Source organism: Sturnira hondurensis, unplaced genomic scaffold, assembly GCF_014824575.4.
Source record: "Sturnira hondurensis isolate 20B ecotype Veracruz unplaced genomic scaffold, ASM1482457v3 Scaffold0022566, whole genome shotgun sequence".
NCBI classification, from domain to species: domain Eukaryota; kingdom Metazoa; phylum Chordata; class Mammalia; order Chiroptera; family Phyllostomidae; genus Sturnira; species Sturnira hondurensis.
The window spans coordinates 1774063-1800095 of NW_028095197.1; the positions used below are offsets into that span (position 1 = coordinate 1774063).

The 26033-nt window shown below is 42.8% G+C and overlaps 1 protein-coding gene across 2 annotated transcripts in view; it reads right to left on the reverse strand.

The window, feature by feature from the left end:
* The window catches only part of FRMD3 (FERM domain containing 3), a 275666-nt gene extending 253500 nt beyond the window's left edge, over positions 1 to 22166 (reverse strand). For both annotated transcript variants that reach the window (XM_037035831.1, XM_037035829.1), the window contains exon 1: positions 21833 to 22166. In XM_037035831.1, the coding sequence (XP_036891726.1) occupies positions 21833 to 21979 (147 nt within the window). In that variant the 5' untranslated portion in view covers positions 21980 to 22166. The remainder of the gene's footprint in view (positions 1 to 21832) is intronic.
* Positions 22167 to 26033: the final 3867 nt, after the last annotated feature.

A 26033-nucleotide genomic window follows, 5' to 3' on the forward strand; every position in this document is an offset into this window, starting at 1 on the left:
CCTTAAAATGCTGTCCCCACAGATATCCACAGGGCCGGACTTCTCACCTCCTTCACATTTTTTTATTCTAATCCCAAAATTGACAAACTGCAGCCCATGGTCAAACTCAGCTTACTGCCTATTTCTGTAAATGAAATTTTAGGGAGCACGGCCATGCTCACTCCCCCATGTCATGTCTAGGGCTGCTGTTGCACGGAAAGTTATTGAGCAGCTGACCAGCAAAGTTTAAGATAGGTACTATCTCACCCTTGGCAAAAAAGGTTTGCCAACCCCTACTCCGCAGCCACCTTCCCGGGAGGTCTTCCCTGACCTTGTTTAAAACTGTAATCCACTGGATGTGGAGAAAAGGGAACCCCCATTCACTAGTGGTAGGATTGTGAACTGGCCAGCCACTGTGAAAAACAGGATGGAGGTTCCTCAAAAAATTAAAAACAGAACTATTATCTGGTCCAGCAATTCCGCTTCTGGATACTATCCAAGGGAAATTACATCACTACCTCAAAGACATATGTGCACCGCCCCCCCCCCGCCATGCTCATTACAGTGTTATTCATAGTAGCCAAGACATGGAAACAACCTAAGTGTCCATCAACAGATGACTGGATAAAAAAGGTGTGGTTCATATGCAATGGAATATTAGCCATGAGAAAGTCGATCATTTGCGATAACATGGATAGACCTTAAGAGCATTATGCTAAGTGAAATAAGTCAGGCAAAGACAAATACTGAATGACCCCATTACACAGGGTGGGGTGAAAGGGGGTTTACAGTTGTGAGTATGCAACACAGTTTATTCTGGTGTTGTTATTTATTCATTATTATATTATTTTCCACATGAACAATTATAAACCTGCTTCTGCCCCACCCTGTTGTGGTGTAATCTAAAAGAAGGAAAAAACCTCACAGATAGAACAGATCCTTGTTCACCAGAGGCCCCAGAACCATTTTGTTGTGGCAAAATGAGTGAAGGGGTCAAAAGGCACAAACCTCCAACTAAAAGACAGAGAAGCCCTGGGGATATAATGTACAGCATGACATTAAAGGCTTTTTTAAAAAACTGTAACCTTCCCACTCCCTTCCCCCTCCTCACTGTGGCCTCATCACACACACACACACACACACACACACACACACACACACACACTGCATTTTAGCCATAGCATTCACCAACTACTGGCATCCTCCAGTTTTACTGTGTTGCTTCTGTGTTTAGTTTTTTGGTGTCCCCTCAGGAGAATGCAAGCTCCACACGCAGGGATCCCTGCATGTCTTGTTTTCTAATTACACCCAAGCACCTCAAGCAGGGCCTAACACAGACAGAATTCTATAAGCATATGTGGAATCCACGAGAGCACCAAACTCAGGTGATACCCCAGGTACTGCCCTGGCCGATTTTGTAATCTTTAGCTCATCTACATTCTTTGCCTCACTTAGATTTTTTTTTCTAGTGTGGGTAGGTCTAAGTTAAAAATGAGATCTTTTGAAGGCTTAATTTCTTTTACAAGTTCAACAGATTAGGGGTGGTGACAGCTACGGTGGCATAAGAGATTCAGTGTTAGCAACTGACCCTTAAGAAAGGGGTGAGAAGGAAGAAAGGGTTAGTGTCAGTAGGTTTGTCTACTTTAAGCCAAAATAATTCACAAAGCTGAGGAGATGCTATCAATAAATAACCACTCTTCAGGAGCAGCTCATTTGATGGTGGGGTCATGTGCTCCCCACCCTGGGAAAAGCAGGGAGCAGACGGCAGTAAAAATAGTTTGAATTCTTGGCACGCTTCCAGAGTTATTTTCCAGTCCCCGAGTAAATCACTTTCTCCCACGGCTAACCAGTTCCAAGGATGGGATCTCTCCGTATTACTTCTTAACAACTGCAGGTGAATCTACAGCTATCTTGAAATGAAGAATTTAATTAAAAACACATCTCCAAGGATTTGGCGTTGCTTATCTATTCACTCTGAGGACACAGGAAAGCTGAAAGCATGCACATTCTTCTGGGCTGTGGGCTTGACATGCAGCGTCTTCACAAAAACACTTGTGACCTTAGAAACTCTCATAGTTTGGGTCTGTAACTATGACAAGGCAACATCTGTAACTGACTTTTAAAAACAAATTGCTCTAAATTGTCACGTTTCTTGTGGATCATGTGGTGATCACAAGTGGCCAGTAAAGCAGCAGATCAACTGGGAAGGTGGCTAACAGAGTGAAGGTCATGGTCCCCACGTGCCTCCCCGCAGCCCAGATGAGACAGGCTCAAGAGTGAGGGATGCACTGTGAACCTGAGGCCGCCTGAGGAGACTTGTGCTCCAGAAACTGCCACGCTCTCCCCTCACCTCTTCAAATGTCAACCCCCTGGCAGAAGGCTCAGCCACCTAAGGAGAAAAACTATTGTCAAGGCGTAGGTTGAAGGCATCAGGGAAATGCACAATCCACTCCTCCATTTCACCTGCTAAGGATGTCTACAATCAAAAAGTCAGACAATGGCTCCGGCAGCATGGCTTGGTTGGTTGGAGTGTTGTTTGTGAACCAAAAGGTTGCTGGTTTGATTCCCGGTCAGGGCCAATGCCTATGTTGCACGTTCGATCCCCAATTGGGGTGCATATAGGAGGAAACCCATGGATGTTTCTCTCTCACATTGGTATTTCTTTCTCTTTCTCTCTCTCTCTTCCTCTATCTCAAAAACCATTGGAAACATGTCCATGGATGAGGATCTTTTAAAAAAGTCAGACAATAACAAGTACTGCTACTGCAGACACTGAGAAATCAGAACTCTCATACAGTGCTGGTGGGAATGTGAAATGGTGCAGCTGCTTGGGGAAGCAGTCTGCCGCTCCTCAAAGTTTAAACGTAAAGTTACCACATGAACTGGCAATTCTGTTTGCTTGTAGGTAAATGAAAACCTCTGTCTACACAAAAATGTGTACACACATGTTCACGACAGCACTATTTATAATAACCAAAAGTGGAAACCGCCAAATGTCCATCAGCCAGTGAATCAATGAATAAACTGTGTTATATCTGTACAAAGGAATATTATCTGGCAGTAAAAAGAAATTAAGTATAGACACACACAACAACATGAATGAACCTGAAAAAATGTGATGACATGAGGACAGTGCTAGTCACAAAGACCACAGAGTGTATGATTCTGTTTACATGGCATGTTCAGAATAGGAGAATGTAGAGAAACAGAGGAGGTTAGCGGCTGCATAGGGCTGGGAGAGGGGCAGTGTGGTTGGTCCCTCTGGAGGTGACGAAATGCTCTAACATAGACTGTGATGCTGGCTGCCAGCTCTGTGAATATTCTAAAAAAGGACCAAGTTATGCACTTTCAATGGGTAAATTGTATGCCACATGTATCATATCTAAGTAAAGTTGTTCTTTTTTTTTTTTAAGGAGCCCTGGCTGGTGTAGCTCAGTGGATTGAGCACGGGCCTGCGAATCACATGATCGCAGTTCAATTCCCAGTCAGGGCACATGCCTGGGTTGCAGGCCAGTTCCCAGCAGGGGACTCATGGGAGGCAACCATGCATTGATATTTCTCTCCTGCTTTCCTTCCCTTCCCCTCTAAAGATAAATAAATAAAATCTTTTTTAAAAAAGGATATTAGACTGAACAGTACTGACCCTCATTAAGAAGGTCCCTCTTAAAAGTTTTGCCCTTGCCAGGTTTGCTCACCAGGATAACCCTTCCTGGTTCTCCTCCCTCCCTGCTTAGTGACTTAAGGAAATGACCGATACACTGAATAGGAGGCATTTACAAAATACAATGTGCTGCATAAATTCATAATAATAGGCACAACTGATCCCCAAACAGCACAACAGCTGAAGAGGAAAAACAGCAGGGAGGCCCAGGGCGGACCCAGAGCAGGAGGGAACTGGCCTCGGCCAGGTTTGTAGGCCTCTTACCTCTCTCCGCTCAAGCTCTCCTGGTAGGAAAATAGATCATATTGAGTGCTCTCTGGGCACCCAGAATGGTGAAAATAGCTCTGTTATTTTGCAAAATATGACATAATAAAAATAAAAAACTCCCAAGCACCCAGGGGCCACTTGGAGAGCCAGGAAAGAGTAACAAAAGGTGAAACATATGGCCATTTGCTGAAGGGTCATTTTTTTCTCCCCCATTCATTAATGGAAAAAAATAAACAAACATCTGCCGGACCTCTCAGCTTTCATTTCATGCACAATGTTCAGTTAGAGTTCCACGCCAGGAAGTATTTCTGCCTCAGCACCTAAATAATTCACAACTGCTCAAAGTATCTACCAGGCACCGGCATCAGGGATGAGGCTGCACTGTGTCAACAGGGCGTGTGGGCCTCCCCAGCTCAGTTCCTGAAGAGCAGGAGCCTGGGCTGCCACCAAGCGCCTCACACGCACCTGGAAGACGCAAACCTGCTCCTTGGTGGAGTCTCTTTCCGAAGTAACCGCTCAAGGTTGACATCTCTAGGGATTACACCTTAACCAATTGAGCTTCCAGGTCTTAGACAGGCAGGGTTCAAAGCTCAGCCCACTGCTTACCGGCTGGGTGACTTGGGGCAGGATCCATCTCTGTGGCCCATTTTCCTAATCTGTAAATTAGGGGTATTAATTCCCACTTCATAGGGCTGCTTCTGGGGATAAATGAAATGGAAGGTGCTTAACACAGGGGCTGGCACATAGTAAATGCTCATCAAATAGTAGCAATCACTGTCGCTATTATCATTATTATTTCATAAAGTGTATTTATTTCTGTATTCTCTCCGCTAACCGATATTTGTATTGCACACCTACAGTGTCCCAGGCACTGGGATGCAGCAGCGCTGTCCTCCTGCAGCTGCTGGTTGGGAGGGGAACGCAGACAGCCAGCAGGCACCTAATTGAATGAATAAGTTAACCAACTGCCATCAGTGCTACGAGAAAAGTACCGAGCAGCAATGTGACTGGGACTGTCCCTTTAGAGAGAAAGCTCAGGTAGCGGGTGTCATGAGGCATTAAAATTTTGTTGATTTAGCAAAGCTTATTGGCTGAGCAACTGATCATTTGGACAACCCACCTAAGCCCTCCAGCAAAAATGAGCACAGCAACTATGAGGTTGTATACGCACCCCACCCCTCACCACAACAACGGCTCACACACACTACCTAAGCAAATTTCTGGGCTTTCCCTTTCTGCTCTTCTCCTGCTGGAAACCAGCCCCTCTTTCCTCTTGCCCCTCACTGTCTGCCCCCCCTCCAGGATCTAAGTAAGTCTTAATTCCCTGGAAGGAATTTTACACATCAGATGTCTTTCAGCATCTCTGACTGTTCTTCACACATCACTGAGAAAGTGGAATTTTAAACAGGGCCCTTGAGAGGAAAGGTCCTCTTTGAAGACAGTCTAGTCTGCAAGACGTGATGGTGAGCAGAGAAGGGGGTAGAACATGGAAGGATTCTTCATTTATTCCACTCACACTGCAAAGCAGAAAATAAAATGAGGCGATGGAAGAAGCCGTGAGGACACACCCCCAAAACTTGGATGTGGCTATCAATCACCCAGCAAGAGATCAAGCCCACCAAAGAGAATAAAGGCCCTTAGAGCACCATGAAGCAGGCTCCACCTTTTCTGGAGGCATTCAGGACCCAAGACAAAAACTCGACATGTCTTTTCCCTAGTTCTAGAAGTGTCAGCCAAGCTAACCCTAGAACACCATCCTTCAGATCATGTGGCCCATACAAACCACATCCCAATGGGGCTGTTATTTCTCCCTAATAAAAGGTGGTCAATATTGTTTTATGAAAGAAAACAGAAAATTCTAGAAGGATGCACCTAAAAAGTTTGTGGAGACTAGTGGCCTCTGAGGAGTATACCAGGTGTAGGACAATGATTTGTTTTTCATTAAATAATCTTTTGTATTATTTGAACACTTACTCTGTGCTCTACAATAATTATTAAAGAGAAAAGATGGAATTGTGTTGGTCAAAAAGTTCATTTGGTTTTTTCTCTGTAAGATGACTCTAGTAGAACTTAGCTGTCTTTAACTTCATTTGATGCAATTTTTTTAGATTGTATTGTGATAGCTGTCACATCAGCATGCATTAAAAAAATCTTATCAAAATTGGTGAATTTTTGTGTAGCCAGTTTACTATTAAAGATGGAAGCAAATACACATTTTCAGTATATTATGCTTTATTATTCCAAGAAAGGTAAAAATGCAACTGAAATGCAAAGAAAGATTTGTGCAGAGTATGGAGACGGACTGTGACTGATTGAACGCATCAAAAGTGATTTGTGAGGTTTCATGCTGGAGATGTCTTGCTGGGCGATGCTCCACAGTCAAGTAGATCATTTGAATTGATGGTGATCAGTTCAAGACATTAACTGATTACAATAAAATGTTATACCACATGGGAGATAGCTGACTTACTCAAAATATCCAAATAAATAAAGTTATTGGCGAAAATGAAAAAAACATGTCTTTTATTTTACAAAAATAAAAAACCATGTGGACTTTTTGGCCAACCCAATATTTCCAAAATAAATGATGGAATGGAATTACTGAGATGCTATTTATTTCCAATAATTAAGAGTTCTATGAATGAACTTCCTTTGTCTAAATCATTAGATGATGAAGGTGGGTATGGGGGAGAAAATTAAAAATGAATAAATCATTAGATAATCTAACAATGTACAAAAAGAACTACATGCCACAACCAAGTGAGATTCATTCAGTATGCAAGGCAGGTCCCACGTTCAAAAATCAATTAATGTCATTCATTACAAGAGCAAATTAAAAAAGAAAAATCATGTGATCACATCAATAAGTACAGAAAAAATATTTGACAAAACCCCAAGGCCATTCATAATGAACATTCTGAGTATACTAGGAATAGAGAGGAACTTTTTCAATGTGATTTTTAAAAATCTACCAAATACCTACAGCTCATATCGTACTTAATAGTGAGAAACTGTAAATTCTCCCACTAAGATCAGATACAAAACAAGGATATTCAGTCTTCCCACTCTTTTTCAAGATTGTGTTGGGAGTCCTTGCTGATGCAAAAAGGCAAAAAAATGAAATAAAAGATATACAGATTGGGAAGGAAGCAATAAAACTGCCTTTGTTCACAGATGACATGATCATCTATGTAGAAAATCATAAAAAACTGTGTGTCTCAGTTGGTTGGAGCAGCATCCCACACACCAAAAAGTTTGTGCATTCAATTCCCAGTCAGGGCACACACCTAGGTTGCAGGTTCCATCCCCAGTTGTGGCACGTACAGGAGGCAGCCAATCACTGTCTCTCTCACACACACACATTCTCTCTCTCTCTCTCTCTCTCTCTCTCTCTCTCGTTCTCACTCTAGTTCTCACTCTCCCCTCTCGCCCCTCTCTCTAAAATCAATAAAAACATATCCTCAGGTGAGGATTTAAAAAAAAAGAAAAGGACAGTCAGAAAGAATAAAAATTTAAAAAATAAAACTCCTGAAACAAATATGCAATTACAGGTATAACAAGGTGATACAAGGTAAATATACAAAAGTCAATTCCTTTCCTACATACATACCAGCAATGGAAAGTGGAATTTGAACTTAAATGATTATATGCCACTTATTTCTAGATACAAAGTAAAAAACTAGCAAAACCTAGCAACATTAACCAAGCTCACATGAGCAATGCCTTATCGTGAAGCCGAAAGAGCTATGAAAATGGAAGTCTGAGGCCAGGTCCCCGACCGATAGTCTCTGTCACTCACTAAGTTAAGTGAGACCCTTCTCTTCTTTGGACTTCAAGTGCAACCTGAGAAAGACGCAGGCATCCCTTCTCAACACCCCCCCCCACACACACACACACACACATTAAGGGCCACACAATGCCTGTTTTCTTTTAAAACTCATCTGAGACATCATTTCCTTCGCAAGACCTTCCCTGTCCTTCCTAGGCTCATTAGGTGCCCCTGTGGCTGCTCCAGAACTTCTATATAGGAGACACTTGAAGGTGCAAATTTGGCAGAAATCAGGGAAGAAGGCATGTGACTTTCCTTAAAATCACATTTTCAGCAAAATACAATTTTGATGAGATATTTACAAGAAGATCAAAGTTCTTAGAGATGTTCTTACTTACCTAAATGAGAGTCAGAAAATATTAATGATCTGCCCTTCCTGGTGTGGCTCAGTGGATTGAGTGCAGTCCTTTGAACCAAGGGTCACCAGTTTGATTCCCAGTCAGGGCACATGCCTGGGTTGGGGGCCAGGTCCCCAGTGCAGGGCATGTAACAGGCAACCACTCATTGATGTTTCTCTCCTTCTCTTTCTCCTTCCCTTCCCCTCTCTCTAAAAATAAATAAATAAAATCTTTAAAAAATTAAAAGCAAAATGAGAATCCAAAAAATATATATTAGTCATCTGTTTCAAAAGAATATCCTTTTGAGGGTAGTGACTTTGGAAGAGAGTGACTGGAGATTAAGAGAGGGCTACATCTTCCCCCAGGCCATACCTTGGCCCTACTGTTGGCTTCTCTATGTAGTCCGTAATATCCTCGAGAGTTCTTCCTTCATAATAGTACCACCTTGAATCTGCTCAGTTATCTGTCTTCTGCACTGTAAAGGACCATATTCTTATCTATCTTTGTATCTCTGGTACCCAGACCAGTCCTTAACAGAGGTCCTCAATAAATGGTTGTTGGCTGGATGGATAGACAGATGGACAGGTGGGTGGATAGGAGAGTGAAGGAGCAGGCAGGTGGGTGGGTTGACAGATGTATGGTTGGATGAGTGGACAGATGGCTGAAAAGATGAGAGGAAACACTTTCTTTACCTTCAATTTTACCTTCAGACTAAATTTTCTAAAGGAAGAAGATGTTCAATGTCAAAATCTCAAAATCTCTCTCTCTATCTCTCTCCACTTCCAGTAATATCAAGAAAATGTTTCATATTTAATAAGTGCTCAAAACATTCAGAGAAAAAAACCTGGCATTTCCCACTCAGTGTACTAAAGTGTACTAAAGAAAGACTGGGGGAAAGAAGAAATCGTTAACAATAAATATTGGATAATAGCACTAAAAGCCTCGCTTTCTCTAATGGAAGTACAATTTGGAGATAAAACTAAACCACCTTCTTCTCTGTGGCATATGATTAAAATCTGCTTTGTTCTTCTAATTTGCTGTTCTCAAATTACCACACCGCTGCTGGCGCTGCAGACTCAGACTCCACGGCTGCCCTTGAATTACCGTACAACTTCTCCTGCTCTTTTTTGTTTTAATCAGCACCGAACCAAGAAAGTGCTATCTACACCTGGGGAGAAGCTATGTCTCCAAATTTGGAGAAAAAAGGTGTCATTCAAGGTCCCTCACCCCCCTACCCGCTCCCCATACCACAAGGCCCCTCAGCAGAAATACATCTCCCATGAGATTTGAGAACACAAGAGGTGAAGTTATCCTTGACAAGGCTCCAGGTGGTAAGAAGTGTTTTCTTTTACCCCTGACTCCAGAGGTATCATTACTCTCCTGCCTAAGCCTTCAAAACAAAGAGAGTCCAACAGGATGTAGTAGGGCCTGACAATGACAACAAAACACATTTTCATATTTTTCTCAAAGTCATCTAAATATCGTGGTCTGGGATGGCTAAAATTTTAATTTCCAGAGTCAATTTCAAAACTAAGAAGTAAATTACCTTAAAAAATAGATAGAAAATTCTGTTAACTTTATTCTTTCTCTTTTTTTATTTTCAATATCTTGGGTGTTAGTTTGAAATTTCAGACCAAAAGCAATGTCTATACCACGCCATACCATGCTATGTGAAATGACAAAGTATTCATTAATACATCATAAGTTGATTGCAATTTTTATTCAGATATACAATGAGCTACATGTTGACTAAAAGAAAGTAGAGAAGAACTAAAACTCTGTCCTTAGATGACTGTTGTAAGACATCAATAGGCTTGTTTTTCCCAGACGTATGATCAGTATATGGTTTTTCCCTTGAGTTATTTAGAAAGTTGTCAGTGGAAAAGAATTACATCATTAAGACTATCAAGGAAGATTCAAAACTAAAATAATGGCAATATTGAGTACAGTAGGAGCAAACCTAAAACTCAAGATACCATATTCCATCCTAATTATGCTAAGTATGCAACCTTAGGCAAATCACATAACATCTCCAGATCTCAATCAACTGCCTAATACACACTATTAACATACCACTCAAGGATACACAGGCACATGAGTGAAAAGAAGGGATGCTGGTAAACAAAGAATTGCTAAATACCCACCACATCATAATTGCAGCCAACACCCCCACACAGATACAGATCACAAGGACTAGCACTATCTTCAGCACAATGGACAGTAATATGTATATAAACCAGCCCTCAAAATAAAATCAGTTAGGAACAGCAAGAAAGAATTATCAACCAACTTATTAATTAGTTTATATCCTCTCTCTTCTATTACTGAAGCTGATTAATCAATTTTAAGACTACTTAATTTTTTTACTGATCATTAGTAAATGATACTATATTTGAATTTTTACAGTTTGGGTGTGAAGACTCTGGTTCAGTCCATCCTTTCAAGACCAACATTTACCACCAAGGCCTAGCATGTTAAAGCAAGAAGTTTTGCTTCTGATGAACGAGATAATAAATCAAACCTTGATCTGTTAACATAGTAACTCCTTCCCCTGCTACAGAATAATCACATTTCAAAGCTTAGCATAATACATAGATGTATTCTGACAAAACTCTATTATACATCTAAGATCCAGATTATTATGTTACTAATATTAGATTTCCCTTTTAATGGTTTTATAGAACTTGAATTTATTTTAATTAGTACTCACAATAACCCCTGGAAATTAAGTAATAAAATTTGCCATAAAAATCTGAGATATAAATATTAATTAAAGGATAAAGTATTGCAGCATAATTTGCAAACCTGCTCTTCACAGACCATGTTTACTTCAATGCTGTACCATGTTAATAGAATTTTAAAACGTATTATCCATTTAATGTTCATGACCCTGTTTCAGAGGGTAACTTCCCTAGAGTGAAAATCCTATGCTTTGTAACTCAGAACCTTAAAGCTGAGAAAGGACCTTTTATCATTTGCTAGTCCGAGCAAAGAAATGAGGATGGAAAGCAGGAAAAGGCTTTCCCATGGATGTCTCTGACTTGGCTGCACTAGTTACAGATGAAAATGGGGAAGCTCTCACTCCATTTGTTGCCTAACAAATGGAAAATAATCAAATACCCTTGGAAAGAATTCCAAAGCTAATAACCCATTGATCTGGCTTACAAGGAGGACCCAAACGGAAACACAGACAGAAAAGGGAGACTCATCACAGTGGTTTCATTCATGCCTCGGGGTCTCTACCACCACTTGCACCAACACTGAAGACCCTTTTACCTGTGTCTCCATGGCAGACTGCTCTGCTGACTTGAACTCTTTGTACCCAGCTGCCTGTTGGAAATTCTCCCCTGAGACACCCTACAGGCACCTCAAAGTCAACATGCCCACAACGATACTCATCATCTCCCCCACCAAACTGCTTCACCTTTATTCCATCTTCTCAGGGCCAGCCTCATGGGTGTATGACCTATGCTTAGAAGAACCCCACAGTTGGTGTAATGGTCTGCTGTCATGATCCTTAAAATCTTAGTAATTTTGAACAAGAGGTCCCCCACATTTATTTTGCACTAGGACCAAAAATTACGTGGCTGGTCCTGTCTTTCCTGGAGTGGCATCATCATAACCTTTGTCACTGAACTCAACCACTGGGACTCTCCCCAGAGGCTACCTTCCTTCACTTCCACATCCAATCACACTACGTCATGCCCAGCAAGAAATCACCTTTTCTGTAATGCCTTTCCCCACTTCTTCAAAGAGTTACCTTCCACTTTTTCATGATTAATCAAGATTAATCTATAGCACAGATGGTTCTTGCTGCCCCAGTCTGATACAAATGCCTCCTCTTGGTCCTCCACCTGCATATACCTGTCCCTGCCTCTGACATTTTGTCCTTTGTCCATCTTTTCTCTCTCTCTACAAACGACTGTGAACCTCTTTATGGCTGATTTTATTTTTTTAATCTCCCATTCCAGGTTCTGTGCTTGGCATAGAGAAGACATTTTTAAATGTTTATCAAATAAGATTAATGATATTTCAAAAAACTTTACTAATTTACTTTGGGGAAAAAATAATTTCTTAATCTATACAAATGTTCTTCCCTTTTAGAATGGGCTTTATTCTTTATTCTAAAGTATCCTCTCATTTGCCTCCTGCACCTTCAAGGAAAATCACCAAAGGAAACAGCTCCAGAGCTTATGTTACACCCCAGATGCACTTTTCACTGTCCTCCAGGGTCACTGTCCCTCAGCGTCACTTCTGCTAGTGAGAACAACTGGGATCCCTCTGTTGCTGGGAGTTCCCAGGCACTGCTAGCACAGACACAATGATTTGTTTGTGATGAGAAGTTGCCCAAGTTCCTGTGCCGTGGCATCAAGGGTCCAGGATAGGGGAGGGCAAGAGTGGGAAGTGTGGCCCAGAGAAACAAGAAGGCCCTCGCTGCCCGCAGGCCCCCATGTCTTCACCGTCTTTCAACACTTCATCTCATCTGCCATTCCAGGCAATCCTGCTTGAAAAGTAGCCTCTTGATTTGACTGGGGTGGGAGTCCAAAGGGATCATTCCGTCCCCAGCATCAGCGCCTAATCAGCACTTTGGTCTATTGTGATAGACACACCTAGGTGATTTTTTTTTCTACTCACTCACCCAGTCACTCAAACATCCATTGAACATCTGCTGAGGGAAATGTGCCAGGTGAGGCATTATCAAAGGAAATGTCCCCACCCCCAAGGAAACTGTCCCCACCCTCAAGGAAATTAAGAAGAGCATTACAAAAAAGATAAATTCCACAAACGCCTGAGTTGAACTATTCCCAGTGTGGTTCACAGATGAGCAGCAGCGTCACATGGGAGCTCTGTTGCAAATTCAGGGTCCTCCTCAAGACCTCCTGAATCAGAATCTCCATTTTAACAAGACTACAAAAGATCCACTGGAACATCAGAGACTGAGGAGCATGTATACATCCCTTCCAGAGCTGCCGCTTATGTATGCAAAGCTCAGATTCTCCGTGAAACATATTCTGATATTTCCATCCCTGCAATGTTTTCAAGTTGTTCCAAAATGCCTACTTGGAAAAGGAAGTAACAACTTAAGAATTCAAGTGACTAACGAACCTGATTCAAGTGGCTTACATTTTAAACACCCAATGTATCATGGCCCATAACCAAAACAGGGGTCTCAAAATAAACATGGCTTTATCTAATCATTAAAGTTGAAAAACCATACCTCAGTTAGATAGCAGGTGCAACTGAGGAATGCTTACCACAGCAGAACCTGGCCCCGCCTGTCTACTTTTAACATCAGGTGTACGATTACTACTCAGTGTTCTAAATACATATATGCTCGTCCATGGACACATTGGGTGTTTTTTTTAAAACAATGATGGCAACAATATCTCTACCCAGGTAATTCCAGTGAACATTTTTTAAATATTTTATTTATTTATCTTTAGAGGGGAAGGGAAGGAGAGAAGAAGAGAAACATCAATGTATGGTTGCTTTTTGTGCATCCCCTGCCGGGAACTGGCCTGCAACCCAGGCATGTGCCCTGACTGGGAATTGAACCGCAATCATCTGGTTCTCAGGCCCGTGCTTAATCCACTGAGCTACACCAGGCAGGGTGGGTGTTTTTTATTTAACTGATATCATTCCAAGCACTTATAATTTGCAATCTTGGAGGCCCAGGATGCATGGAAGTTCTATTTTGTTTTATTTGGCTTTCATTTAAATTTTTCGGGAAGTTCAATAAATTGGAAGTCACCAAAACCAACAATTCTTAAGCTTGTTGGCTTCCAGACTCCATTACACTATTGAAGGTTTATAGGACTTTCATTGTTGTATATATCAATATTTGCTGAGAATTTTTAGTCATTTTTGACTCATTTAAAAATAACAATAAACTCACTACACATTAACATATGTTACATATTCTATTTAAAAAATAACTTATTTATAAATAATAACTAATTTAGTAAGAAAGGAATCACTGTTTTGCATTTTTGTGAATATCTTTAATGTCTGGCTCATTAGCAGATAGATGGATTCTCAGGTCTGCTTCTGCACTCAGTGTGTTGCGATATCACATATCATGCAGCCTCTGGAAAACTCCACTGTATGCTTGTGAGATAGGAGAAGGAAAGGCATGCAACACCTGAACAAAGGCAACAAAACAATTAAACAATTAAAAATTGCTTTTTCAACAAATGGTGGTGTGACAGCCAAATAAAAAGCAAAAGAATGAAGTTGAATCCCTACCTCTCACCATACACAAAAATGAACTCAAAATGGGACCAGAGATGGGAGTGGCTACTAATGGGTACAGGTTTATTTGGGGGATGATTAAAAAGTTCTGGAATTAGATAGTTGTGTAACATCCAAAATGTTCTGCAACTAGATGATTGTACAAAGTTGTGAATATACTGAACTCCAGTGCATTGTGCACTTCAAAATTGTGAAATTGATGGTATGTAAATTACACGTCAATAAAATAATAAATGAAATACCTAAACATAAGAGCTAAAACTGTCAATGTTAGAAGAAAACAGGCATTAATTCAAAATCTTGCATTAGGCAACTGTGTGTTAGCAATGTCCCAAAACCATGAGCAATAAAAGAAAAACTAGATAAATTGGATTTCATCAAAATGTTTCAATTGTTGACACCTTCAGAAAGTAAGAAGGCGACAGAGTGGGGAAAAATATTTGCAAGTCACTAATTGTATGGAGTTTATATCCTGTATAAAGAACTTTCACAACACAATAATAAAAAGAAACTCTAATTTTAAAATGAGCAAAGGATCCAAATAGACAGTTCTTCAAAAAAGATACACAAATAGCCAATAAGCACAGAAGAGGGTGCTCAACATCATAAGCTATTGAGGAAATGCAAATCCAAACCACAATGAGCCCTGGCTGGTGTAGCTCAATGGACTGAGCGTGGGCCTGCGAACCACACAATTGCGGTTCAATTCCCAGTCAGGACACATGCCTGGGTTGCAAGCCAGTTCCCAGCAGGAGACTCACGAGAAGCAACCATACATTGATATTTCGCTCTCTCTCTCCTTCTCTTCCCCTCTAAGATAAATAAATAAAATCTTTAAAAAAAACCACAATGAGACAACACTTCAAACCTACTAAGATGGTTATAATCAAATAGTCAGAAAATAACAAGTGTTGACGAGGTTGTGGAGAAATTGAAACCCAGAATGTAACATGGTGCAGCTGCTTGGGAAAACTGTTGGGTAGTTCTTCAAAAGATTAAACAAAGAGTAACCATATGACCCAGCAATGTCGCCCCCCAAGAATGTACGCAAGAGAAACAAAATGTGTCCATGCAGCAGCTTGTACAGGAATGTTCACTGAAACACTACTCATAATAGCCAAAAAGTAGAAACAACCCAAATTTTCACCAACTGATGAATTGATCAAATAAAATGTGATCTGTCTTTTTCAATGAAATAGTATTCAGCAGTAAGGGAAATACTGACATAAACTACAATGTGGATGAACCTTGAACACATTATGCTAAGTGAAAGAAGCCAGTCACAAAAACCTACATATTATATGATTCCATTTGTATCAAATGCCCACAATAAACAAACCTTTAGAGACAGAAAGTAGATCGGTGGTGACATAGGGCAGGGAGATCTCAGAGGAAATGGGATTATGACTGCCAAAGGGCACGGGGCTTTTTTGGGAGATGAAGAAACTGTTCTAAAAATTGATTGTGGGGATGGTCGCACAATTCTGTAAATATATTAAAATTGTACACATTGAGTAGATTTTATGGTATTACATCTCAATAAAACGTACCCCCAAAAGATAAACAACATCTGGAGAATTTTTTTGAAAATAGTTTGAACCTCATAGACTTTCTGAAATGATCTCAGGGACTTCCAGGGTCTGTAGACCTATTCTGAGCACCACTCACCCAGACAAAGCACCTGGAATAGATACGGTGGGTTATCTTCCTAGAAGCCATTTCTCCCTTGCCCCTTCCTCCTTCCTCCTTTCTGAAAAGAGCCCTGGTTTTTAGATACCGACCCCTCTTCCACGCAGAACACCACCAAGAAGGAAGTTAATTCCACCCTGAGTCCCAGGCTCAAGTTCTGGTCGCCATACACTGATTAGAAGATTCCCTTCCACTGACTGCAGTCACTGGTTCAGGGGTGGACTTGTGACCTAGGAGGTCCGATCAGAATGACGCAGGACTTTTGTTTCTAACGCTGAGTTGGAAGTAGTTTCTCTGTCACTCCGAACAGCGTCCTATAAAAATGTGACAACTGGAACTACTACAACCTTTTTACTATCAGTTCAAAGATAAAGCCATCACAAAAAGCAGGACAGTCCTTGAATTCGGTTCTTAACTCAGGACTTCTGGATACATAAGCCAGTATATGTGCTTGACGTGAATGCCAGCTTGAATTAGAATTTGCTAGATGAAGTTAAAAGCATCCCACGGATATAGTGTCCAAATGACGTGGAGCTAACAGGATTTCATTCTCCCCACAGTCAATACACTTCGAATTTGCTCTGAGGACATCAAGAGATAAGATCTTAGCGGACCATTGAAATAAGATTACTTTATTTTTCAGAATATACTTAATACAAAGAGCTGGCCCATGTATTCTCGCCTAAAAACGTCAGCACTGGGCCACGTTATTTAACAAACTGCCTCTCCTTTCTATTCCTTTTGTGTCTGATTTTCCGTGAACTCTAAATGGCATTCTAGATGAGTTTGACAGAGAAAGTGTTGGGCTGTTACTAACAAAAAGGTGTGGCTGTCCTCTAAATCTAGCTTGGATTTCAGCAGCAGAATCATCCTGGGGCCTGACATTTAGTATGTGTGTGTGTGTGTGCCTGTGACCATGCAATTCCTGTGCCCACAATTAAGAAATCTGGGGAGCAGTACACCACTACTACCTTTAAAAAAACAATAAATTGATTAAAATAGTACTCTACATTTGGGTATATTTTAACAATTACACCATGGTTTTATATACATGATCTCAACAACCCAGGGGAAGATGGCAATTGAGGAATTATTACGCCCATTTTACAGATGAAAAACAGGAGACTCAGTGACTTGCTTAAGGTCTCAAACAAACACAAAGTGATGGAGTTTGGGCTTAAAGACATTAGATTCTAAGCCAAAGCCTTCCCAGTACTTGGGATTACTTCTAATATACCTGCGCACAATATCAAGATATCAATATTTTTTCTGCTCTTACTCTGGGCCAGGCACTAAGCCAAGTGTTTGACATATATTCTACATGGAGTCCTTACAAGAAGCCCATGAGGTCTGTGCCATTATGATCTCCACTTTACAGACGAGGAAACTGAGGCCCAAAGAGGTACAGTGACGTGCCCAAAGTCACCTGGCTAGTCAATTGCACAGCCAGGGTTCGAACCCAAGCGAGTAGCAGTCCAGAACCTAAGGTCTCCACCACTTCGCCACACTGTCACTTCAGCAAGACTGGAGACACCTGCTCTGCACAAGACAGCTGTGGCTGCCCAGAACCCGCCAGTTCATGGGACTGAATTCATTTTTAATAATACAAACTACAAAGGATTATCCAATAATTTTTCTTGTTCTGAAATGTGACCACACAAAGATGATAAAATTTGCCTAAAATAAGCCAGGATTAAGATAACATCTTATTAAACCCTTCCGATAATTTTATTATAACAATCTTTGTAACTCAATTTGATTTATTCGGAAAGACACTCTTAGTTGCTTAGTCAAAAGCCAGTCCCTGCCCTCCACAACATGCGCACACACACTCATACACAAACCTTCCTTCTATACTGGCAAAGCCCACTGCTTACTATAGACAGTAAAAAGTGAAGACAATCAGATGTGCCTGTTCCTAGACTTTTTTGCAGCAAGGCCACGGGAATATGACACGATCCTGGCCAATGGGATCCGATGATAACACTCACGGGACCTCTAGAAAAAGTGTTCTTCCATGACTTAAACAAATGGATGGGGAAATGCCCCCTCTAATATGGTGGATGTGGTAGTGCCTTACTGACATCCAGAATTTCTGCAGCCACCTTACAATCATGATGATATAGTTACATAGCCAGCATGCAGGACAGCAGAACGGAAAGCCAGACAATGCCTGCGTCCACACAAAGCTGCTGAATAACCTTGAAGCTTTCATACCTTTGGACTTCTCATCCAGTAAGATAATAAGTGTCCTGGTAATTTAAGCCACTTCAGTGCGGCTACTGTCTTACTTGCAGCCAAAAGTATCCTAACTCTCAAGTTTCAAGAGGCAGTGCTGCAAAGAAGAAAGAGCTCTGGATTTTGAGTCAAAATACCCAAGTTCTAATCCACTTTCTTGCCATGTGATCTGAATTACTTACTGTCTCTGAACCTCATCTTCCATATCTGTAAGTTTGAGGTAACACTCCATAACATCAATATAATGTAGATTATGCAGGATAGTTATGAAAATCATGTGAGATGATGTGTATACAACCAATCTGTCATCAGCAATGTAGTTGGTCTTGGGTAATAATTAAACTATAGACTTGTTAAACTGAAACCATGCATCTAACCTAGCTCCTTTATTTTACAAGAGAAGAAACATTGACTCCAAATACAAAATGACTCGCTCAATGCCACATAATTGCCTGATAATGTGATTAAACCACACAGCTCCTGATTCCAAAGCTGATATTGTCCTGCTAGCTTCATGTTGATAGGTAATGAGCTAGATTAAATATTGAGCACTCATTCATTCAGCAAGTGTTTAGTGAACACATACTATATACCAGGTGCTACCCGACATATTGGGGACTCCTTCATGAACAACAACAAAATGTTCTTATTCTCATGGATTTAACAGTCTAGAAAGGAAGAGATCCAATCTACACTATTTTTAAAAAAATTATTGACTACTATGTTCTAAGCTCTATGCTGGGATTTCTGTTCAAATCCAAATCCAAATTCCCAATAATTATCAATCATGCTTACCAGGCTTTGCTAAAGAATGAATAATAATGTGAAAAGGCTATATTGTACTCAATAAAAGTCACTATTAAAAAATGAGAAGCTCATTAGAAGGAGTTGTGAATAACCAAACTAGCTTCTGAAAACATGGACAGAATGGGAAGGAATGCTAGGACTCCACTCTACTTGAAGCAGCAAGATTGAGTGAAACAGGTTAGAACTATGCCATGTCCTTCCCTCCACGGTCTCCTGACTTCAAGGATTGGCTCAGTTGGAAAGCCCAGTAGGAAGCATTCAGCAACTCCTCCCCTTCTCCAGGCCTCTGTCTGGTGCCCTAGACTTTCTTTTGACTCACAGTCTATGTGGAGTTCCTCTTCCACACTACCTAAAATAAACAATCACGCACAAGTGACATGATGGGATGGTATCCCAGACCTCATAAAACCAGACTGAGCTAGTGACTTTCAGCATCTCTGACTGGAACCAGCTATTCAGCTGCTTAGACTGGGCCATTAGTTTGTTTGTTTGAAAGTTTGATTTGCTGAAATTACATAATTTGGAAAAGGAATATGTAAAAGCCGTTCTTTTTCAAAAATTCCATAACCCACATTTCGTATGAGTTATTAAGGAAAAGTGTGTATAACACTGTTTAACAGTCCATATACTTTGTGTGATTCCATGAAACAGGAGGAAAAGGGAAGGAAGGAAGGAAGGAAGGGAGGGAGGGAGGGAGGGAGGAAAGATGGCTTCCCCAGGGCATATACTGGGGATTCTGAAAGAATCTTTTAAAAATAAATAAATAAAGCATTTTGTTCTCCCTCTAAACAAATGGCAAGAGTTTTTTCTGCATATGTGTGACATCATACCTAGATGTACAATTTTAATTCCTGGGTTTGGAATGCCCTAAGAAGTTTCATGATTATCAAAATAAAATTTTTAATTCACTTTAACTAGTTAAATAATAATCACCTTTTGGGGGCAGAAGGGGCAGAAAAAGATGTGCCACAAAAATAAAACATTTTTTAAGCAATGCCAAAATCAACATTTTTAGATTGTATCATTTTAACCACATTGGCATCAGTTGGGCCATACAAAGGCTAACTTTCCAACTCTCATTAGACTGGCTACAGCTTTATGTCCCAGAACAGCAGACTACCAATGCATGTCTTTGAGGAACACTTATTTATTCTAAGGAAGACTTAGTCTGGAACCAGACAAAAACAGTGGCATCAAATCCGAGTGCTCACAGGACAGAGCAGAGGAGGACTCAGGCCCACTCCCTGCTACTAGCCCCTCCATTAGCTATGTATACAATATGGATTAAAAGACTTGTACATCCACTTTATGATGTAAAGCAAAGTGCACCAACAAACTGCCTTGGGATCACAAGACAATACATGCCAAACGTTTCGGTGCAACCAACTCTGTAGCAGCAGAAAAACTGCCTATCCTACTCATCTTTTTATTAGTAAGTTTAGCAGCAATACTTAGCTCAGAATGAAATTCAAGATCCTCTAGAAAATTCGGGGGCAGCCTACTTTCCTGGGAGATCATGGGGCACCACATTCCTGCCTTGAGACTCTCTAGCTGCCCTCGTGCCACAAGCTTCCACCAGAAAAAAATAAATGGGAAAGACCTTTCATTCATTCCTTTATTCATTCTTGGTTAACCCAGCCCAGAAGCATTCCTGTCGTTGGGAGATGCTGCCCCCATTCACCTCTCACCAGAACTGCCTTGAGTGCCCTGCAGCTGAAGCTCAGTCCGGGAGCTTCATTGAAGACTGGGGTAAGTAAGAAAAGAAAATCCCAGGGTAAATAGCTTCAGAAGTCAAAGGCAAATCATGGTGAGCCCAAACTGGACCTTCCCAAATTGTGCGCTCCCCGTGGGTCGTGGGAGAGGGCACACACCTGCCTACATATACGTGCACCGATAGCACACACTTGCCCCTCATAATAGCTCTCCTGCAAGCCCAGAGGCAGTTACTACCCAAGGATGGGGCTGCCCGGCAAAGCTGCCTTTGCCTAAACAACTTTCGCCTTCTCCAGCTTGGGCAAGAGCAAATGAATGTCCACCAATACTCCAAGGGGCGATTTTTTTCGCTGGGACTCGGGTGCTGCTGAGATTCCCTGAGCCCTGAACAACTCTGCCGGCCTCACAACGCTTTTCCTTTCTCTGAAACACCCAGATTTCTCACAATTCCTTTTGAGGTAGCTCCAGTTCCACACAGCGCGCACCCCATCCCTCGAGGCTGGAGCCCGGGGCTGCCCAACCCAACCCTGCTCTCCCTCCCAAGAAACTTCTCAGCCTCCTCCCCTCCTGCCCCCACCAAGGGAAGGGAGCTGTCTGGGAGCCGGTCGTCGGGTCTGATGGCACCTTAGGAGCCCGAGTGCAGAAAAGAAAAAGGAGTGCATGCCTTCTCCACGTGGAGGAAAGGAGAAAGAGTGGGCGATGTGAAGGTGCCCCCTCTACGTTCTCGGAACTCCCATTTCCTGGTGGGACAGGGGGCAGAGGGGTTTTTCTCCCCAGGAGAAAACTGTCCGCTGCTCCCAGCCTGAACACGGCCAGCCTAGCGCCAAGCGTGCATGCCTAAAGGGGCTTGGGCTCGGGTAAGATTCTCCTGGCGCCTGCTGGGAACAGTGCCCCCATCTCTGGGTAGAGCTCCCTGCCTCAAGAGGCGGAGGAAGCGAAATCTGGCTTTCTAGCAAGGCCCTGGGGTAGGTTCCACACAGCTTCCTCGTGCACGCCCACCCGCAGAGGGCTCCGCACAGCCAGGCAAACCCCACTTCCCTCGCCCCGAGCTGCCCGCACCTGGATGTGGCAGGAGATCTCCGAGTCGTCCAACAGTCGGATGGTGCATTTCATTTCTTGGCTGAGCGATTTGATGCTGGAGCTCCGAAAGTGGATCATTTTCATGGTCCTCCTGCCTCTCGGCACACAGTGGCAAGAGGCGAACATGCACCGCGGCCAGGAGGAGCGAGCTGGAGGCTCGGGGCCGACTCGGCGCTCGCCCTCAGGGAAACACACACTCGAGCACGCACCGTCCTGGACACCTGGGTGCCACTCAGCTCCGGGACAGCAGTGGCGACAGGCGCCTGCAGCCACACTTGCCGGGCTGCTGGAGCGTAGCGGGCGGGTCCCTCCCTCTTCCTCCTCCTTCCTCCTCCCTCCTCCTCCCTCTCCGCTCCCTCTCCAGCGCCTCGCCCAGCTCCTTTCCCCGCCTCCGCCCAGTGTACGCGCTCCTGTGCCTCCCTCCGCCTGGGCTCCCTTGCAAAGGGTGCCCCCAGCCCGTAATCCCCAGGCAAGCCTGAGATGCAGTCACTCCCTCGCGGTGCCTCGGGAGAAGGCAGAGAGACTGCTGGTACTGGGAGCTGGTCGCCCAGCAGTGGCCTGCTCCTGCCGCTGCGTCAAGCTGGGCCCGGCCACCGCCTCCTGCTCCCACCTCGATAGCTGTAGCTCCGAGGAGCGCCGTCCCTGCCCCGGCTCCCCGGTGCGCCCGACAGCCCTGCTTGGCCCCAGGGACCTGGCTGCAGACAGGGGATGGCGGGTGACCCTAACCTACAACTGCAGGGAGGATTCCAGCACGGGAGAGGATTGTTGGACCAAGGACGAATCCCAGAGAGTGACATGAAATGCTGGCACAGCTACACCAGGAATGCCGCTAATAGTTTCAGTCTCTGGTACTCATGAGGATATTTTTAACCCTTTATATTATTTAATATTAACTGTAGTGAATCTCCTTTGAAAAATTCAGAATCTCCCTTAAATTCTCATGTTGATGCCTCCCAACACTTCAGTATGATCTCTGAGGGCAGTACTTTAGACCTGAGGGAGGTGGCCCGACCCTGCCCCGCCCCCTTTAGGGACCTTGCTCCCCATCCCCTTTTAGGCCCGCCTCTGGGTACTGGGGACCCTGGAATTCCTGTCGGCCTCCAGGGTGTCAGGGATCTCCTCCCTCTCTGCCTTACCCAGGGTGGTTCAAGCACCCGCGTGCTGTGCCCATGGCCCAAGCGTAGCTGTGAGGCAAGGGGGTGGAGGTTGGATGAGGAGACCAGGAGTCCAGAAGTGGGAAAAGAAGGAGGGCCCCTGGTTCTGCTGCCCTTTCCTGGGTTGTTATTAAGGAATTAGAGGACGGACTTGTTGCTCAGCTGTCAGCTCTTGCTGCAACTACGCAGAACCCCTCATCCAGAGGCTCCCCCTGTCCTGGGGCTGGGGCAATCATGGCCCATCCTTTTTACCGAACCTTGGTGTGGTCTAATGGGCACACAGGCTCCAGGCCGCCCTGTGGGGTCGGCTGGGTTTCAGTGGAGCCTGCATTGCAGACGGACTTCTCCCCCTGCCTGCTCCCACTTCTGCTCTGTGCTGATCACTAAGGAATACCCTGCAGGCCAAACTCAGTCTCGGTATCTGCTTCTGCAGACTCCAAATGTGACAACTGGTGAAGACAGAAGTATAGAGTATATTTTAATACAGATTGATTGTTGCTTTCAAACTGTTAGACAAGAGTACGTGAGCATCCCTGTGTACTCTGGCGCTGGGCCTGCGAGTATCGCTGCAGGTCCTGATAGGGTCTGGGAAGATGTGGATATGATTCTTCACCCAGCTACCAGCCAGCCCTGGGGATCCCAGGGAAGTCTTCATTTCTGTTCTTAACTTCAAAGATGAACACGTCCATGTTTGTTTTGCCTGTCTCACAGATGGCCAAGAAGCTGGGGATAAGGCAACATGAGTGGAGGGGGCCAGGTTACGGCCTATAAACTATAAATCCCCACATGCACAGAAGAGGTGGCACTGATAAGATCGCCCCAGTCCAGACTCCCAACCCAAAGAGCAGATCTAAGATGGCCTGGAGATGAGGAAAAGTCCTCAGCCAACACAATCCACACCTTTCTTTAACGAAAGAAAAGATCCACACCCATCCTTGTTATAATTGCTTTTGGTTCCAAAAGAGCCATGCTCAACAGTCTAAAATCACTATCTCAACTTCCGAGAAAACAGATTGAGATGAACAAGGACGGTAGGAAAAAGAACAAAGGTCACCCGTGGTTGGAAAATGAGAAGTATCTGGGATTGGTTATCTGACCTGGCTTGGAAAGAAGGCTGAAATTCAGCTAATATAAAGATATGGGTGAAAGCCCTTAGCATACATGCAAACACCAGCTAGGTAAATTACCACATACCGTCACCTGGATGGAAGTACCCATTGAAGATAAGGCTTTGGGAAACCAAGTGGCCAGGGCCACATATATATCTATATCTGTATCTATATCTGTATCTGTACAGATTCACATACATATCAAGAGGAACTCAAAGAAGAACTCAAGAGATGAGTTTAAAACTGGACCACTTAAAAAAAAAGCCATAAAACACTCAGATTTCTAAATTCTCAGCTCAAGACTTAAAAATCTGTATTCTTTACCATATGACTTCACTTATATGTGGAATCTAAAAACCAAAATAAATTATTAAACAAAACAGAAACAGCCCTGGCTGGTGTAGATCAGTGGATTAAGCGTGGGCCTGTGAACCAAAGGATCGTGGTTCAATCCCCAGTTAGGGCACATGCCTGGGTTACAGGCAAGTTCCCAGCAGGGGATGCACGAGAGGCAACCATACACTGATATTTCTCTCCCTCTCTCTTTTCCTTACCCTCTAAAGATAAATAAATAAAATCTAAAAAAAAAACAAAAACAAATTCACAGTTACAGAGAACTGATTGGAGCACATTACGAGACTCAGTGAAAAAGATGAAGGAATTAAGAAGTACAAAATGGCAGTTACAAAATAGTCAAGGGGATATAAAGTACACCTTAGATGATATAGTCAATAATATTGTAATTAGGTATGACGCCATATGGGTTTTAGAATTATTGGGGTGACTACCTTCTAAGTCATATAAACTATCTAGCCACTATGCTGAACACCTGAAACTAATATAATATTAAATGTCAACTGTAACTGAAAAATTTTTTAATTTTTAAATTAAAAAAATCTGCACCCTTTCTACAACAGAGCTAATTTCTATTAAATGACCCACAAGGCTAAAATAACTGAAAATTACTCAAAATTTTGTCAACAAGTTGCCAAATTACAAAGCCAATTGAATTATCAGCCTCACCAGACTTCATGTGTAAAAGAGTTATCCTCAGGAAAGAGTAGGTTCTGGGAATAAAAATGGGACCCTAGCCCTGGCCAGTGTGGCTCATTTGGTTGGAGCATCATCCTATAAACCAAAAGGTCTCAGGTTTGATTCCCAGTTGAGGCACATGGCTAAGCTGTGGGTTCGGTCCCCAAATGAGGGTGTACAAGAGGCAACATATTCTCACATCAATGTTTCTCTCCCTCATTTCCCCTCCCTCTAAAGAAAAATGGGACCATAAAATAGAATTTGGATACTTCCTAGTAACTCAAGCCCCCAAGTCCTTCTTGGTAGCACAAGCAAAATCTGTTCTTTTATATCCTGAGAACGTTTCTGCCTTGTTTGAAGACCTCATCCTTACCTCACCTGAAGCAGTTACCTCTGAAAGGAAGCTAATCTCCGTGTGCCTTGCTCACCACCTCTGACTACTCTCTTAACTCATAATACTTGAATCAGATCCAGGTACACCTGAGAGGCCAATTACAAAGTCAGCCCCAGAGGTAGAAAAAATTACAAGGCTCTGCTAACTTAAATTGAAGAATATATGTGTGGATAGCCCTGGCTGGTGTGCCTCAGTAGATTGAGTGCTGGCCTGCAAACTGAAAGGCTGCTGGTTCAATTCCCAGTCAGGGCACATGTCTGGGTTGTGGGTCAGGCCCCCAGTTGGGACATGCAATAATCTGATGTTTCTCTCCCTCCCTTCCTCTCTTTAAAAATAAATATTTAAAAAGAAAAAAGTGCACCCTGGCTGGCGTAGCTCAATGGATTGAGCACAGGACTGTGAACCACACAATCACAGTTCAATTCCCAGTCAGGGCACATGCCTGGGTTGCAGGCCAGTTCCCAGCAGGGGACTCACGAGAAGCAACCATA